Source organism: Panicum virgatum, chromosome 3K (genome assembly GCF_016808335.1).
Source record: "Panicum virgatum strain AP13 chromosome 3K, P.virgatum_v5, whole genome shotgun sequence".
Classification (NCBI taxonomy): Eukaryota; Viridiplantae; Streptophyta; class Magnoliopsida; order Poales; family Poaceae; genus Panicum; species Panicum virgatum.
The window spans coordinates 16,884,631-16,903,482 of NC_053138.1; the positions used below are offsets into that span (position 1 = coordinate 16,884,631).

General features: G+C 47.6%; 1 protein-coding gene across 1 annotated transcript in view; it reads left to right on the forward strand.

Annotated features, from left to right (window-relative positions):
• Positions 1–5,802, forward strand: part of LOC120700651 (translation initiation factor IF-2-like) — a 35,037-nt gene extending 29,235 nt beyond the window's left edge. Inside the window, exon 5 of the mRNA XM_039984901.1 lies at positions 5,455–5,802. Coding sequence (XP_039840835.1) covers positions 5,455–5,802 — 348 coding nt within the window. The remainder of the gene's footprint in view (positions 1–5,454) is intronic.
• The last annotated feature ends 13,050 nt before the right edge of the window (positions 5,803–18,852 follow it).

The following is an 18,852-nucleotide window of genomic DNA, read 5'->3' on the forward strand; positions in this document are numbered from 1 at the left end:
ATAGGATACTCATACCAACAAATTGCATCTTCTTTTCTGGAAGCTGGTCTCCAAAGAACTCCGAGGTTAAGCGTGCTTGGCCCGGAGCAATTTGGGATGGGTGACCGACCAGGAAGTTATTCCCGGATGCGCACGAGTGAGGACAAAATATGCAGAAAAGACATGTGTTGATCTGTGAGGGCAGTCTATATCCTAATTAAGCTGCCAGATGTAAGCGGGCCCGACTTCGGGGAGGCGGGACGTTACAACCACGTGTTGGCTTAAAGGATGTCTGTAAGGCACCATTTGGATTTACTTGATATGTGACAGTGGTAACACATTGCATGATCCAATTAACCCATTTATCGCAGAAGCCCAGCTTGCGCATTACTCCTTCCAAATAACTTCACTCCACCCTGTCATAGGCTTTTGAGAGATCAAGCTTATAAGCACAAAAATTGCGAGTTTTTTTGTTACCAGATTGAATGGCATGCAGGCATTCAATAGCAATAAGAGCATTGTCTGTTATCATCCTTCCTGGAATGGAAGCACTTTGAGTTGGGGCACTGAGATCATGTAAAAAGGGTCTTAGACGATTTACCAAACATTTTGCCACAATTTTGTAAATAACATTGCAAAGGCTTATGGGCCTAAAACCCTTCAAGTCATCAGGGGCATCTTTCTTTGGTACAAGGATAATTGAAGTGTTGTTCACCCCATCTGGCATCACTCCTTCATCGAAGAAGTTTCACACAGCTATTACTATATCCTCGTTTAACACATCCCAGTTCCTTTGAAAAAAACGAGCAGGAAAGCCATCGGGACCAGGTGCCTTTAGCGGTCCTATTTGAAAGAGAGCATCACTTATCTCATCATTAGTAAAGTCTTTACTATAAGGTTCAGTATGATATGAGGATCAATATTTTGATCTGAAGAGTACAGCTCAATAAAGAAACTAGTGGTGAGCTCACCCATCTCCCCATGATCTGTGTAGAGACTCCCATCAGTCCGTTTGAGCTTCTTTATTTTATTTTTCCAGGCTCACCAAACTGCCTTTCTATGAAAAAAATTTGTGTTATGATCTCCTTCCTGCAGCCAGCTCACTCGGGAACGTTGCATCCACATCGTTTCCTCCCTATAAAGAAGCTCATCCATGCGCTCCGTTAGATGACGTAGAACTTTTTGATCAACCGAATCACCTTTAAGACACTCATCTTCAAGTTTCTTTCTAAGAGTACCAAGCTCCTTATTTACTGAACCAAACTTATCCCTGCTCCATCTTTGAAGCTTTGCCATAACATTCTTGAGTGTCAAAGCAATCTGACCCAGATTTCCACCACATGAAGAGTGCAACCAAGCCTCTTGTATGACATCTGGAAGGGTTTTGTCTCACTCCCACATGATTTCATATCTTGCTGGTCTGTTTTTGCTTAAAACCCTTACTTCTTGCTCGAACTGTAACAAAATTGGGAAATGATCTGATCGGCAAGAAACAAGATGTTTTAGCTGGGCCTCACCAAATATGTCCCTCCAAGCATTATCTGCCATCGCCCTATCCAAACGAACTTTAACATTCTGTCTCCCTTCTCGTTTATTGCTATAAGTATATGGAGTGCATGTAAAGCCCAAGTCAGTTAGCTCACAAACATTGAGTGCCTCCCGAAAATTGGCCATTTGTTGCTCGCCCCTGCAAGTTGTAGAGAAATGTTCAAAAGCCCACATAGCTTCATTAAAATCTCCCATCACCAACCAAGGTAAATTAGAAAGTTTTTTTAGTCGCATTAACAATTCCCACATATGCTTCCTGTCCTTTACTCTTGGCTCACCATACACAAAGGTAAGTCTCCATGTAGGTGCTTCTTGAAATAACTTCACCTCCAGATCCATTATTCGCTGGGAATATCTCTTTAGTGTTACATCCACTGATTCATGCCAAAATACGGCAAGGCCACCACTCTTTCCGACACTGTCCACTGCTACAAAGTTCTTTAGACCCAGCCTCCAACGAAGATGACCTAGTCGAGCACCACGTTGTCTAGTTTCTGCAAGAAAAATAATTTTGGGGGAATTAGCCTTAACTAAGGCTTCTAGTTCACGAACTGTCCGGGGGTCCCCCGCCCCCCGACAGTTCCAACTGAGGCAACTCATTGCTCCTGGCGGGGCTCACCATGAGCGCCGGTCAGGTTTGTATCCATCACACCTTTGTGCTTCTCAGTTTTGCCCGTCTTGGTAGCTATCCCAGCCATACTAGCGTTCCACAAGACAATGGCTCCCGGGTTTACCTCCTCTGTTACCTCATCTATCATTATAGGTTGTCTCTTTCCCAATAATGATGAGGAAAACAACCTATCAATAATAACTGAAGCTGGTGATACCTCCTTTAGTGATTCATTCACTGAGTCAAAAGGTATAGCTTCTTGGCAATCTTTATGTGTAAAGCTCTTTGTCAGCCTGCCATTGCAAAACTCCAAAGAAGTTTAGGCACAAATAGCTGCATTTGCCTTTTGTTTCCTATTCACAAGATGCTTTGTTTGCACAACCTTCAAAGAGAGAGATCACTTGACTCCAAATAGCTGCATTTGTGTAGATTGACAATGTTGGAGTAATTGTATAGCTACATTATTCCCCTGCAGTAATTGACAATGTTGTATAGATTTGATGTATCTCTTGACTCGTGATGTGCAGGCGTAGATTGCGACGTGGTGATCGACGGTATGCAGTGAAGTCAATCGAAAGGTTCATGCTAATGGAAGGGCGGTGAAGGGTGAAAGCAAGTAGGTTTGAGGAGTCCGGGCAGAGTCATCAACAGTCCACTTGGTGCACGGAAAATCAAGAGTACATGGATCTGATGAAGATGGCGTCGGTCGAGACAAGGAGGAAGATGATGGCAAGTTCGAGTAGGCTGCCCGTACGGCGAGAGCGGGAAAGACTTGAGGGTGTCGAAGCCGGGCGGAGGCCGGATATGTGCTAACATTAGAAATGGCAGGTTTACCGGTTTGGGCCTCAAAATCGAGTGGCGACATGTTTACTAGTTCGGGCCTCAAAACCGGGCGGCAGCAGGTTTGCTGGTTCGGGCCTCAAAATCGCGGGCGTGTTCGATGCGCCAGATGACGGTTGCGGAGGGCACGTGGCATCATCGCGAAGCTTGCGCCAAGGCGATGAGAAGTCGTAAAGGCGGTGTGTCCCCAGTGGTCCAGTAAAAAATTTGACGGTTTTACCCCTTAGGAGTATTTGGGTTGTATGCTTCATGTAAGGGCACTTTAGTCATTCGTTAGGTGCCTATATATATGTGGAAGATCTGTGTAAGCAACCTGGTGGTCCTCTCATATGTGTGTGTGATAGTTTGGGTTACGATTAGAGAGAGGGAGAGAGAGTGGATCATTGATTTGATCTTTTTGTCATCTTAGCTTTGTGTGCGCTCAAGAGTACTGAAGCGTCCCCTCATAAGAGAAGACTTAAATGTGATACAAATATCAGTTCCAGGAGGATGATGACACATTTATTATATCAGATGGTTCATCACATTACAACTCTACGCGGTAATGGGCAGAGGAGCGCCACTATCGCGAGGATTACAACCCACACCCACACAATGATATTAATTATAAAAAGAGGGTCATCAGAGTCTTGCGCCATGCAAAACCTCCTGCGGGTGACCCTAATCCACAGGCAAGGCTGGGTGCAGGACGGTACCCTACTCGACGTCTTCTGGAACAAAGTCTGGATCTTCCTCTAAAAAATTAAGAAATGGGGTGAGTACGAACGTACTCAGCAAGTCCAACCACACCCACGGAGGGGGAATAAACAGAATATAATGCACAGGGTAAATCAAGGATAAGGCTATGGTTTAATTTGCAGAAAACAGTATTTTATGCAAGGGTTCATTTGAAAGCAAGCATTTCCACAAGCAGTTTTCTTGTTCCGAGTAACACAAAGGGTTGATCCACACAGGATCCAAGGTTTAAGCTGCTACCGGACTCCTCATCCGCCGTAGCACACAGCACAACTGCCGGACACATTTCCAAAACAACTCACGCCAACCCATCCCAAAATAAACACTAGTTATGTGACCACACCGTAACTCGCCCAGTACCGTGGGCACGGCTATTTGAATAGATTCTTAACTCTGCAGAGGTGTGCAACTTTACCCACAAGTGGGGTACCGTAACTCGATCACCTTAGTGTTGGTGCAGATCCCAATAAAGCCATTACCCACCTTAGCTAGACCTGACTAGCCATCACGGGATGCACCAAGGAGTCATTGACCTATCACAGAGTTTATAACCGGGGCATAAGTCACACAGAGCTAATCCCTTCTCCTTGATCACCCGTTGCTCTCAGCTTTCCTGATGGCTATCAGACTAACTAGTGGGGTTTATGCTAAGCCGTTGCCCATTCAACGGTCGAGTGGTTTGCACGATAGTGGAGTTAGGTGAGATGACACACCAGCTCGGTCCTTAGTTGTGACAAGATGGATATCTCCCTTCCTTGCTCTGCCACACAGGCACAAGCACACCAATCAGCAAATCACACAGAAATGACATCCATCCCGTCTAAACTTATCTTTCGAAAATTCCACTTTTATCCCTTCCCACACACACACCTTTTCTTTATAAAACAAGTTGCATTGTGTATAAGATCCTAAGCATTCTAGCAGCGATTAGCATCCAAACAAAACACATTCAGACATTAATCTAGGTGGTCAAGGAATGGTTATAACAAATCAAAGGGTGGCTATCCAACCGTGTTTTCAGCAGGCAAAACATATGCAATTTTGTAAAATAGGCCAATAGGTTGTGTTTATAAAAACTAGGACAAAACATGCATCAAAGGATGGGATTGAACTTGCCGTCTTCAAAGCCTTCCGGGAAGTCCTGATCGAGGTGCTGTCCTTCGGGCTCAGGGTCGCAGAACTGATCCTCATTCGCTTGCTCGCAGTACTGCTCGTCTATAGGCTCTCCTTCGTTCACACCTTGATCTACGGCATATACAAACAAACACACAATCAAGAAAAAGAAATAAAAGTTTTTATCGTTGAGCTCGAATCGGAAATAATTAAGATATGGTGATAGGGGTAATATTTTAGGGCGGTTTCCTAATGGCATGGCCAACACTATGTTAGGATTGGCGTGATAAAGTTTTAGGTCAATCGGGGGTCGTTTGGCGCGTGAAATGATAGGTTACATAGAGGTTTAGGGATCGAGCGGGGGTTCAAGGGCCTTTTTGTAATTGTTTCTGAGGGGCAAGGGCTTGGTTGTAATTTAAGAAAACATCGGGATCACTCTGGAAAAGTGCATGGGCATCTTTGGAATTAAGTTTATGGTGGAAGGGTTTATTTGCGAATAAGAAAAATAGGAAAGGGTTCTTTTGTAAATGAACTAGAGAGGTGGGAGGACTCTTAAAGAAATAGGAAGAAGGGCGGGGGCCTAAAGGCAAAACTGCCTTTCTTCTCCCTTTCCCTTCGCTGGGAAACAGGGGAGGGGGAGGCGGCTCGCCGGCAACGGCCTGGCCGGTGGCCTGGGGCTCGGGAGCGGCTCTGGAGTGAGGGAAAAGAGCGAGGGAGGAGGGAGGGTCCGATCCCCGGCCTCGGCTCGGCCAAAGGCGGCCCGAGGTGGCCTAGCCACGACGGCCGGCGGCAGTGGGTGGCGCTGGGCCGGCGCCCTGGGCTCGATGGTACTTCAGGAGGAGGGGGAAAAGAGAGAGGAGGAGGTGGGGGTCCTATTCCCCTACCTAGCTCGGGCCATGGTGGAGCAGGGAGGTGGGGCGACGGGTACGGGCGGCGGCGGCCACGGCGGCTCTTGGTGGCTGCGCTGCGGGCAGTGAGAGGGCGCTGGTGGTGGCGGCCGGAGTTGTGGGGGCTAGAGCGACACCGAGGTCTCCTTTTATAGGCAGGGAGAGGCGGTGGCGAGGCGGGGAAGGGGAAGAGTAGGTAGTGGCGGCCCGCGAGCGGTGCGGCGAGCCTTAATGGCATTCGGCCGCGTTCGCTCGTCGCGGAGCGGCGCACGGGCGGTGAGGCGGCGCAGGGGTGATGGGGCGCGAGCGGCAGCAGTGGCGAGCAGGCCAGCGGTACTGCGGTTGACAGCGGGAGGCGCGGCGAGCAGTGTCGCGCGTGGGCATGCACAGGGGCGGCGCACGTGGGCGGGGCCGGGAGCAGAGGCCGGCGTCGAGCCGCAAGCGGCGAGGGGCACGGCGGGCGGTGCGCGTCGTGTGGCGCGTGCGCACGCGCGTGGGCGAGCGGCCGTGTCGTGGCGTCGCAGTTCGGCGCACCGAGCACCGTGTGCGTGCGCGCGCGCGCGGCCGGCCAGGGGCGGCGTGGCGAGCTGGCCGCTCTACAGTGCGCGGGAGGGGGCAGGGGGAGCCAGGCCGGGCTGCGCGTGTGGGTGAGGCGGCGCACGGGCGGCCGAGGCGTGGCCGGCCTGGGCGGGGTCGGGGCGGCGAGCAGGCCGCAGTGCGCGGGAGGGGAGAGAGGGAAAGAAAGAAGGAGGGGAAGGAAAAAGGAAAATGGAGAAAAGAAAATATGGGAAAAAGGGAAAAAGAAAAAAAAGAAAAAGGAGAGGGGAGGAAAGAGAGAAAGGGAGAGATGCGTCGGCGCCGACCGCGGTGAGCGGTCGCGCGTGGCCGACAGGCGGCCGGGCGGCGCGGGATGGGACGGCGGCGAGGAAAAAGAGGGAGGGAACGGTCGGCAGAAAAATTAGGGTTTAGGGTTAGTGAGCTCAACAATGAAAATAATTTTGAAAAAAATAATTTAGCGAGTGGTTTATCTGTTAAATTTTCCGGGATGTCACAAGTACTCCCTCCGTTCCAATTTATAGTTCGTTTAACTTTTTTGACTCCAAGTTTAACTACTTATTTTATTCAAAAATTTGTACAAATATTACTTCTTTTGTTGTGGCTTACTTTATCAATAAAGGTTCTTCGAGAATGACTTAAATTTGACTATGTTTGCACAAATTTTTTAAATAAGACGAGTAGTTAAACTTGAGATTAAAAAATCAAATGACCTAGTAATTTAAAATGGAGGGAGTAGCTTGTAACCAGATCTCATGGAGTAATCGAAATATCAAATTCGTGTTCAATCTTGTGCACCAGCGTTTTTCGTTTTCCACTATTTTTGGATATTTTTCATGCGATTTTTGATTCAGGAGCTATATTCATCTTTTCGCCAACTTTTTTTTGGATATTAATTTTTGAGTTTGCGCATTGATGGTTCAAGTTTTATTTAGTTTCATTGTGATTTGAGTGACTATTTTGTGTTTCAATTTTCGGGCTTATTCTTGGCATTACCTTTTCTTGCTTCTTCTAGTGCGCTGGTTCTTTTCGTTCCGCGAGCACGTGTGGCGCCGCGGTGTGCAGTGCGCGTGCAGCGGTGCGTGGAAGATCGGCGAGCAGCTTCGCTTGTTCGACAGCTGCCGGCGACGGCGGTCGGCGGAGCACTGCGCTCCCCTGAGCGCTCGAGCGGGGCGAGCAGCCCGTCGAGGCGCACGGCTCAGCGCGTCTTTTTTATTTTTGTAGTTTTCAAAAAAAAATTTACAGAAATATATTTTTGGTTTTAGGTTTTACAGTTCTATACCCCTGCCGCCCGGCAGGGGGGCGGTAGGGACCTATATGTAAATAAAAAAAATTTTGCGCAATGGTCCTTGGAGGGAGCCTGCCGCCCCCCTGTCGGGCGGCAGGCCCCCTGCCGCCCCACCAGTTGGCGGCAGAGGGGGCGGCAGGCTCCCACCACTAATATAAAACTCCGGCCCTTCCCCTGCGCCCTCATTTTCTGCCCACGAGATCCAGAGAGGGGAGAGGGAGGGTGAGTGAGGTAATTCCACCGACGAAGCCCTGCCGGATTTTGGATCCGAACCACAGGTAACCAATATTTCTCAACTTTGTCATTCCAGATTTTTTGTATGTTTAATTTTATGATTAGTATTTTTTATTATTGTAAGCACTTAGGGTTCGGATTAGTGGTTATAATTGAAGCCATAGTATATTTGTAGATATTAGGTTAATTAAAATGAAGTCTTTGTATGGCCAGATATGTAGAGCAAAGTGGCATTTCAAGTTCATTACGGTGACTTCTATAGAATTACTCATGATTCCTATGGAGTAAATCTATCAGCATTGGAAAGAAGACTGTGCAGTCTAGATAAACCCCTAGAGAGGAGTTTTGAGTCCATACGGAAATGTCTTCACATGATGTTCAATGTGAATCCTGTTCTGTGTATTGACGGCACTTTCCTGACAGGGAAATATAAGGGAACAATATTGACAGCAATCGGAATTGATTGCAACAAGCAGATAGTTCCCATCGCCTTTGCCTTTGTTGAGAATGAGAACACAGAAAGCTGGTACTGGTTTCTTGAACGTCTGAAGATTCACATCGTTGCTGGAATGCCTAATGTTTGCCTTATCAGTGATAGGCATGCAGGTCTACTTGCAGCTATAAGGCAGCTCCAAGAAGGTAGTCAATTTTCACCTCCTATATGGCCAGATGTTGTCAATAGGTGGTGTGTGAGGCATATGGCTGCTAACTTTTATGAGCGGTTCAAGAATAAGGATCTGATGAATTTGTTCAAGCGATTGTGCACTCAGAATCAGCAGAGGAAGTTTGATGCTTTGTGGGGTATAATTGATGACATGAGTGCTGAATTGCTTAAGAGCCAGGCCTCATCATCCAGCAAGAGACGTTCTACAGATTCATTAGTTGGACATGCTAAGCCATTTTCACAGTGGATTGATGGTGCGCCTAAAGAGAAGTGGTCACTTCTGTATGACACAGATGGGAGACGTTATGGGATCGAGACGACCAACAATGCTGAATGTTACAATATGGTAATGCGTCGTGTTCGTGGATTTCCTCTTGTTGGCATTGTTGAGTTCATCATGTATGGATGTATAAGGTATTTTCGAGAGCGATACGCATCAGCCGCTCCCTTACTTAATGATCCAGGAGTGTATTTTTGTAGAAGGGTCAATGAGTACATGGAGAAAAAAATTGAAAAGGCTCGATTTCACTCAGTCATATCGATGGGCACGAAGGAGCAAAGATTTGAGGTATCATGCAGGGACAGGACCGGACAGGGTGTCCGCAGACAAAGGGTAATTCAAGAAGTTTTGATAACCATTGACGGGAGAGTGTTCTGCCGATGTCAGAAGCCAAAGGTGCATCACTTACCATGCTCCCATGTCATCGCGGCTTGTTCTGTATCTGGGTTAGATGCTGCGTCATATGTTCCTCAATATTTCACAAAAGAAGCCACAGCACAGACTTGGTGTCATGAGATATACGGCATCGGTATTCTAGGCCCATTCACTCAAAAAAATCCCCATCCAATTCTCAACCCTGATGCAGCTACGAAGCGGGGCATAGGCCGACGGCAGACACGTCATATCCGGAACGGAATGGACGAGTCCGAGGCTGGAAATAAGAAAAAATGTTGCAACTTGTGTGGAGCGGACGGTCACACTTACAAGAAGTGCCCACAGCTTTCAGTACCCAATGCTGCTGCCGAGGCTGGACCTTCCGGGAATCCGACGGATGGATCGGCTCCACCTACAAGAATTCGCCGCATCTAGTTGTGCATTTATTTGTGTGTACGAAATTAAGTATATTGTGTATGTACTATGTCTAAATGTCTTGTTTAACTAGTTGGAAGTGCGTATTTCTATAGAATTTGGTTGTAATGAACGTAACCTTCAATGTAATATCTTATGTGGTATCTTGTTTAACGTTCTATTTATATTTCGTTCATTGTATCAAATTGGTTAGCCCAAAATGCTTGGACACATGGTTTGTCGCCACCTATAGCACAAGCCACCACATAATGTGACACATAGAAGAAAGCTAAATGAGTACACATCCATGATACTGAAGAATCCAAATTATTTCAGTACAATTTACTTCACAATCTAGACCGATGAACACTATATGTTACACATTATTTCATGAAATCATCTAGGTTGTCACGCACAGGGGGAGGAACATCATCTCTTGGAGGCCATGGTTTAGGTGGCATGAAGTCATCTAAGTCGTCATCCCAGTTAACAGAACTTGGTGCTGGAGGTGGTGCAGTTTGACTTGACGAACCTCTTGACTTTCCCTTTCTTTTTTTATGGTTCTACTTTCATGTACAGGGGGAGGAACATCAGGTGTTCGAGGCCATGATTTGGGGGGCATGAAGTCATCCGTATCGTCATCCCAGTTAACACAACTAGGTGCTCGAGGTGGTGCAGCACGACTTGACGAACCTCCGGTCATCTGTTCTTGCGGAGGCCGAGAACTATTACCCGAAGATCTTTTCCACCTCCTTCGTCTAGTTTACGGCATAACTCCACTGAAGATACATACCAATTTTTTGAAATTTGGTATCGATTTGTTAATCAACTCCGTGTCCTCGGGGTAATCCTAGCATATAATTACACAATAATTTTACTATTTCGTAAATATGGATTACAAATAACGGACGTGATTAGAACTGAATAAGAGTTACCTTAATGTGCATCTCATACACCTCTGGCCGCATCCATATCTTACAAGTAGTTTGTAAGAATCCAATAACATATTGATGATTCGCTAGTTCACATACCCTCATGTATATCTTCCTACGTTCTAGCAGGTGTTCCTTCAAATCTTGCATTGTAATACCTCGAAACAATGTCAAATCTTTAAACTCAACTAATTTGGACAACACCATCTCTATCGTACCATCCGCTAATGGATCCAACTTCTTACTGATTACAAGACGTGTCATGATCTCAAGAAATATACTGGATTTTTCTTCGGTCCATGAAAATCCAACAGAATTGGAGGCAGCCATTGCCTTATGCTGCAATAACAGTAAGGTACTGTCATTCTAAGTTTACTATTCTATATTTCACTATCCAAAAACTAAATCTATTCTAATTCATAATTATTTTAGAAACAAGTCTATAATAGTTGAGAAATATTGGTTACCTGCGGTTCGGATCCAAAATCCAGCAGGACTTCGCCGGTGGAATTACCTCACTCACCCTCCCTCTCCCCTCTCTGGATCTCGTGGGCAGAAAATGAGGGCGCAGGGGGAAGGGGTGGAGTTTTATATTAGTGGTGGGAGCCTGCCGCCCCCCCTGCCGCCAACTGGTGGGGCGGCAGGGGGCCTGCCGCCCGACAGGGGGGCGGCAGGCTCCCTCCAAGGACCACTGCGCAAAATTTTTTTTATTTACATATAGGTCTCTACCGCCCACCTGCCGGGCGGTAGGCCCCTGCCGCCCCCCTGCCGGGCGGCAGGGGTATAGAACTGTAAAACCTAAAACCAAAAATATATTTCTGTAAATTTTTTTTTTGAAAAATACAAAAATAAAAAAGACGCCGGCTCAGCAGGATGACCAGCCCATGCGGCGACGGGCTTCGCGTCGCGGCCCAAAGAGGTGCCAGGTGGGCCAGACGGGGCTGTGGCCCAGGAGCAGCACCGAGCCGGGCCCAGAAGGAGACTCCTAGCACGAGTTTGCTCCCAAGTGGGGTGCTAGGAGTCGGCCCACGTCTCACCGAATCAGCCCAGGAGCACAGTGAGCAAATTTCTTTTCTCGTTTATTCTCCGCACATGTCTTGGCTCATTGATTAGCAGTTTTTGATTACTAAGCATGCATAGTTAACTTTATTTGTTCGTCTCTTGTCATGTTCTAGGATGCATGTATGTACCACGGATTGGTTTGGCTCATATGCTTGAATCACTTAATCTGATTGATCTGTATACCCTTTTTTTTCTTTGCAGCCCCAACCATCTACTATCTGGAGTTGTAGCCCTTGCTTTTGATGAGAGCTTAATTCAACGGCCTTCATGACTTGATCTGTTATACAGTACGTCCCAAAAGCCATCTCTCTCAGTTATTTGTCATGATAATATTTTTCATCATTGTGCGTGTTTTGGCTCAACATTCTTTCTGGAATGGAGTATTGGTAAACCCATTCCTGCTCCTTACGAGCCTCCTATGGTTGTGTTGGTTCCGTGCAATAAAAGTGGAAACAGTGGATTCATTGAATTTTAAGGCCGGTTGCATTCAGGCAAATTACCTCAACGGGGGAGTACAACTGTACAAGTTGATTGTGTGATTGGTAACGGCTTTTTCAGCTACTCTTATGAGCAGCTATGCGAGGTTTATGCACGCCACGCCCAACTTTGCCAAAAACACAAGAAAAAAGTATTGTCCTAAATACATAAGCATATCATTGTTTCAAATAAAACCAATGCTAGTACTTCATTGTCCTTGACGCACTAGCTAACGCAAACCCCACCTGCCCCACTTTGTACGATCCAACAATCGTACAAGTGCTCCCCAAGCGGACCACATCCTTGCATTTGCGCGTCTTTGGGTCATACACCCTCAACACGCCGTCTGGAACTTGCACCCAGAAAGCGATGCACCCGTCATCTAGCACCATCAGCGGTTGCGCCAAGTTTTCTCGGGGGCGTCGCATCACCGGTATCAATGGAACCGGTTGGCTCTTGTCAGGCTCTTCCCATCCACGCAGAACCGATCCAAATTGAAGAGACTCGATCCTCAGCCACTTCTCCTTCGCCAGGTCCGCTAGCACCCACATGTTGATGCAGTAGGATAGGTAGTCATGGTACACAAACACCAGGCAGCCGTTCAGCTCGACCAGGCTCAGACTGGAGTGGCAGCAATTGCGGGCATTGGCGGTGATGGGGCTTTGGAGGAGACTCGGCCGCCACTCCTCTTTCGCCAGGTCAAACGAGGCGATGCCGTCATAGTCACCCACGCGAGAAGTGCGCGAACGAGGCGACGCCATCAAGAAGTGGGCGAACCCTTGGGCGACCGCCCTGTGCCGGGCAACCGTCATGTCGACGGGCGCCGGAGGGCTCGGTGCCGGCCTCCAGCGCAGGTCTCCGCGGCCGTCGATGGTGAGGATCTCGCATGATTGGCTGGGCTTGTAACGGTCTTGGGCAGTGTAGATGCGGAGAAGCTTGTATTCAATTGTGTTGGGAACTTGCCCAAGAACGTACGACGACCAGGTCGGCAGACCATCCACCGTCATCGTTGATCCAGCGGGAATGCTGACGGCGCCCGCGACCGGATTGAGCACGCGGAGCAAGCCGCTGCCAGTAGGCACATGGCAGATGAGGCCGCCGGTCGCCACGATGCCGCCGGCTCTCTGCGCGTCCAGCTTGCCAACGATGGCACCGGAGGCCGCGTCCACTTGTTTAAGGTCGACGCGGTAGATGTCTTTGGCGTCGTGGACGGCGGCGACGAGGAGGGACAGCCCCTTGGAGCGTGTGGCGGGCGCAGCAGCGGCCATGTGCGGTGCTGCTGGCGACGCCATGGATCGCCGGCCGAGTGGAGACTGAAGAGAGCGAGGCTTGCTGGATCGGAGAACCAGAAAAAAAAAAGTATGGAACTCGAGCGCTGGGAACGCTTGGGATTGACGTGGTGTTGGTTTCGTGTGCCGTTGGTTGCTTATATGGACGGGGTGGCTCGAGTCCGACTCGGCTGTTCTGTCTGAATCGGGTAATTGTCTGACTTGAGAAACAATCGGAGTCGGTCTTTCCGTCGCACAGGATAGGGGTGGAAATTTCTTGGGCTCACAAGAGTCTACTCTACTACAGTAGTTCATAGAATTCTTGCGATGCTGCCGCAGCCCCGCCCGTGCTCCGGCTCGGGCCGCCGTGGGAGCCCCTGCCCCTTCTCCACCTCCTCCCACCCGCGCTGCTGCCGCCGTCGCTCCGCCGCGCCGCCCAGCCCTGCCGCCGCCGCTCATCAATCCTCCATTACTTTAACTAGCAGGTGATGGCCAGTGTCTTGTGCTTGTGAACGGCCATGAGGGCGTGAGGCGGAGGTGCAGCGGGCCCTCGGGGCGCACGGCCACGTGGTGGAGTAGTTCGTGCCGTCTGGTGGCGTTGGCGCCACCAAGGTTGATGACGAAGAAGAGAAGAAAAAGTGAGGAGGAAGGAAGGAGAAGGGAAAAATTAGCTCCCCTAGACTGAGATTCCGCAAAGGCGGCCATGACGTGCTGCATAGCATCGCGCGGATCGCCGTCGAGATGTGCTCGAGCGTGGGGAGAACTAGCGCGGAGGGGGTGGCGGTGGTGTGTCTCAAACAATTAAACTGAATGAAACTGCACGTATTTTTCCCTTTTTTGCATTTCTTATACGGAGCAAATACACAAAAAGATACATCCTTGCCATTGTAGGACTTAGGAGTGCAAACTCTGGACAACAAACAACCCATTGTACGTCAAGGAACGAACGTAAAACCAATGGCCAGGAAGAACCGCAAAGGCAGCTGAGGGATCATCAGTCAGAGTAGCAGAGGAGCATGAGGGCGCATCGCCAGATGATGTGGAGCCTGGCCACTCATCTCGTCCATCAGCACCCACCTGATCCCTAGAGTAATACAGGTCAGAATACTCCAATGATCACAGTTCGCTGAATTTCGTTTATTCACATTAACCATTTATTAGAAACAATTCCAATTCACGTCAATTATAGTCTGACTTCAACATTCAGTCACACGACTATTGAAGTCCACTCTAGTTCACATCAATTTGACATTTCATCATTAACTGTTTTTTTACCCTTTTTTTGCTGCTAGCGCGCACTCAGCTGTTTCTGCATTTTCGCAACTGAAATCCAGAACACCATTAAGCCAAGGCAAGACAAGCAGCAGAGCAGTGCACGCCAAGGCAAGTCAACAAGCTGCCTGACTTTGGCAAGTCAAACAACAGCTTCTGAGTTGCAGAGCTAAACAATGCTATCCGCGTGTTTGACTTTGGAGGAGTAGACTAATCGTTGCAATTTATCTTCAGGTTTTCTATCAACATTGTACAATGGCAATGTGCCAATGTCATTTGTTAAGTATTTGACCAACCACGAGCAGTCGCATATACAGATACACTGAACCATAGGCATGTACTATGAGCTGTGTCAACCAATTTTATACTGTGGAATGTGAACAATGCAGATCCTCGATGCTTCATCGTTTTGCAGATTGCAATCCTCATAGTTTGCATAGCTAGATATAGATGGCAATCAAAGGTTATTATACCTAGATGCATATTAACACATACTCCCTCCGCTCTTAAATACATGGCAATTAGAACAAACAGATTAGTTTTAGTTTTTAACTGATTAGCTTGTTCTATAAACGTGATGGCTTTCTTCATCTTTGATCTTTGGTTTGCAGGGCAGAAACAAAAGCTTGAACGGTACTTGAGATGTATCTTTATACTGCGGGAACGAAAATGTTCCCGTCTCGGACAGCAACTAGTGCTACAAGTTATGGTCTGTGGTTGGCTCCACTTGAGAGTAAGCAAGCGAGCTGGCTGTTGTAAACTCTTTGTTGCAGCGATGGCCTGAACTTGGACGTGGTTCTTTTTTTTTTTTTTGCGACTAACTTGGACGTGGTTCTTGAAGCAAGTACAGCAAGTGGTTGTAGGATACGCGTTTCTGTCGCGACTCGCGACCTCCCATAGCGGGTAAAGCGCTGGTTTTTGCCGACCCTCGGTAATTAAAAAGGAACAGCGTGTTTGGAACCGACCCAATTTGCACTAATCTAAGTAGAGCTATGTACTATAAACAAAGCGTCCTACACTCAGGTTGAAGTGTTGAAGCGATCCAATGCAAGAGCAGCACTAGCTAGGCTTTCTGCATGCCACTTTCATCAGAGTCGGGACATGCTTTGAGGTCACCATAAGTTGTGCCTGCAAATGTATGATGCAACAGAAACTATTTTCCTCTTGGCACAAAGATCATTTGATCAGCATTTTAAGGAAATTTGCCTGGAAGTTTGCTGAAACATCTGAACACGCCCATGCACAAACTGGCATGTTCAGTTGATAGAAATTTTATAATCCGTGCCTAGTCATTCATGTTAGAAAACACTTTTCGATTCAACCATCTTGTCAGTTGCCAATGCTGAAGATAAGGACGTATATGTGCACCTGGCAAGATCTGTCAGGTTTTTTTTTTCCGCAATGGGCTGAGCCTGTGAATATCGAAAGTCAGAATTCAAGAACGGGAGGCAGGTCATTTGCAGCTCAGTGCTGCGGGGTATAGCAAGTACCTTGAAGCTTCTCGTTTAATTGTGGTCCAGTGCTTGCTGCTACTGTACTGTCGACCTGGTTGTACTGTCAGGTTATTACCTAAATATTGCACAGATTTTTATGATGCATTTTTTGTAGTTGAAGTCTGCATTTTGATTGCTGCTGGATAACTAAAAGTACCACGGGCAACTTGCCAACTTGATGATTTATTTACCAATTTGTAACTTGAAGTTGTAAGGATTCTATTCTTTCACTAATAAAAATTGCGAGGAATCTGGATGCTCGTTACTAGTTGAAAAAGAAGAGTACCACCTGAAAAACTGGGAAGGCTGTGTCAAGTGTATAAGTAGTGGCATTTCCAAACAGTATTCAAACGACTGAAAAAATTGTAAATTGCAACGATGCGTGTCGTTTTTTCAGAGGAAGCATCCAGCATTGCAATTTCATCTTCAGAATTAGTACTGTACTGTATATATATCTGCCTTGCTTGGTGGTGTTCACAAAGCTTTTCTTTTTGGCACATGCAAGTTGCTTTATCTGGATGTCCGTGCAAACTCCACACCTTCAGATGGTTACAAATTCAAGATTGCTGGAACAGCTGTTTTAAAAGTGACTCTGAATGCAAGACAAAAGGTAGATACCAAAAGACAACTTTTTTTTTTTCTGATCTTGCACTTCTATTTAGAAAAAAACATACACACGATAACACCTAGCAGCACATCCTTGCCATTGTAGGACTTAGGAGTAACAACCACTAACACAACACAAGAGACGTTAAGGATGGAGATCGTCAGTAGCTACCAGCTGAGAACTACCCTATGTACACCAAAGAATCATCAATCCTAGTTCCTAAAGATCTAGAAACTGAAAGATCAAAGCAACACCACCACCTAGATTCAGTCAACGGCTAGGAAGAGCAGCAAACACCGGAGCAGATCAGTCATGGTAGCAGAGGAGCATGACGACGCATCGCCGGATGATGTAGAGCCTGGCCTTCTGCTCCCTCAGCACCCTGCTGAGTCCTCCTCCCCTGCGCTTCCCCTGGCTCCATGGCTTGTTCATCCTGGCCGAGTGAACAGGGGCTGCTGGGGAGCTGTGAGCTGGAGAGCTCTGCACCACTACTGCTGGATCTGCTTCTTCTGCAATGGCGTGGTCAAGCGAGGGCATCTGGCAGGCTTATATAGGAGGCCAGGGCCTCACATCTTTGCCGCCCATCGCCTCTACTTGTGCGTATCATAAACACCACCTTGGAAGGGGCATATACCCCTTCTTGGAAGTGGGAGGCTAGCTGCTGCAGGGGTCAGGCCACATGCGGCATCCCGTCAAGTGGGCTCGAATTCTGATGACGCTCCAGGGGACAGTGCCTCTGGAGCATGTAGACCAACGGTCCCTCTTGACACCGAATCGATGCCGCAATTGGGAGGTTTGATTTCCAGATGCCTGGTAGCTAGCTCTAGCTCCCCTCTCGGATTCTTTCTTTTCTTCATGTCCTGCTAGTATTCCTAACAGATTTGCTTGTGGCAATTTCGACATGGAGAAATGGATTCCATGGGGGTGGCGGCAGGAGCAGACTACCCAGTGGGTAGGCGCCTTCGTCTGCGGAACTGTCTTGGTCGGCAGCACATTGGGCACACTATCCTGTTGAGCCCTCAACTTGCTGGAAGAAAGATGATATGCTTTTTTATCAGGGAGATAATGGCATGCCCAGCATATGTTGTGTCACATTATTCCATCAGAAACTCGAGGGAGCAGTTTCCTGCTTCATAAGAATTTGATTTCTGTTTCTTTTTTGCCCCCGGAACGCGCAAAAGGTTGGCCCATCTTTGTATTAAAGAAAGGAGTTCATGAGCTAATGATTTCGCTGAGCTATCAATTATGGGACCGTACAGGCATGCATCTCCACGGAAGATATGGTTCTGATCATGTTTGTGCATTGTGAAGAATACACTGACAAGACAAACACGAGAACAGCCCTTCCATACGCTGATAGCCTGATACTAATGTTGAAATGCAGACCAACCTGCAAGTCCTTGCATCAGGACTGCTGCATTTTCTTTTCCTCTCTTCCAAATGCACTGGAATGACTTGCAACTCCCGTATTGCAACTGCTGTAGAAAAACTTGGAATTTGTCAGTAAACAGAGAACTGGTGCCCAGCCCACTGAACGAGCCCTTGGGACTGCACGCATTCCCGAATGCTGATGCAATCGAGTCAAGTCCCCATCTGCTCGGGTCATGTGACAATCACATGCTCGGATTCCAGGCTCAGCCTGCGTTTTCGGGGCATGGAAAGGCCCGCTTATAAGCATATTATTGCCGTTTTCTTTTGTGGGTGGCCGTACGGCAGCCTTCGAAAACCACAAGCGACACATGGGAGCCGCTTCTGAACACAGCCAGCCTTCGCCACCTCAAAGGTTCCTGCTCGTTTTTGGTGCTATCTCATTATGCGAGCAGGCAGGAACATGGTTGTTTCATAGCGATGGAGTCATGGAGATCCATATGCCTGTATGGTGCCGTGTTTATTTCAGAGAAGGATTAGTCATAGATCTTGAATCATCAGGTGTGGTGGTATAAAACTGACAGATGAAAAATGGAATACTGGTAACCTGTACATTTTCAGGACAGAGCTCTGAATTTTGCAAGATGGTAACAGCCTAACAGGGGAATGAATGATCTTGGCATGGGACAGCGCCAAGATTGCTGAAGTCTAGAGGCAAAGCAGGGAGGATATTTTTGTCTAGTTCCCTAACAAACTGTATGATATCTTTGAATAATTCTAGGATAAGCATGTAGTATATGATTGGAGATGATAGCTAAAAGGGTAAATGGAAGGATCCCAGTCAGCTTAGG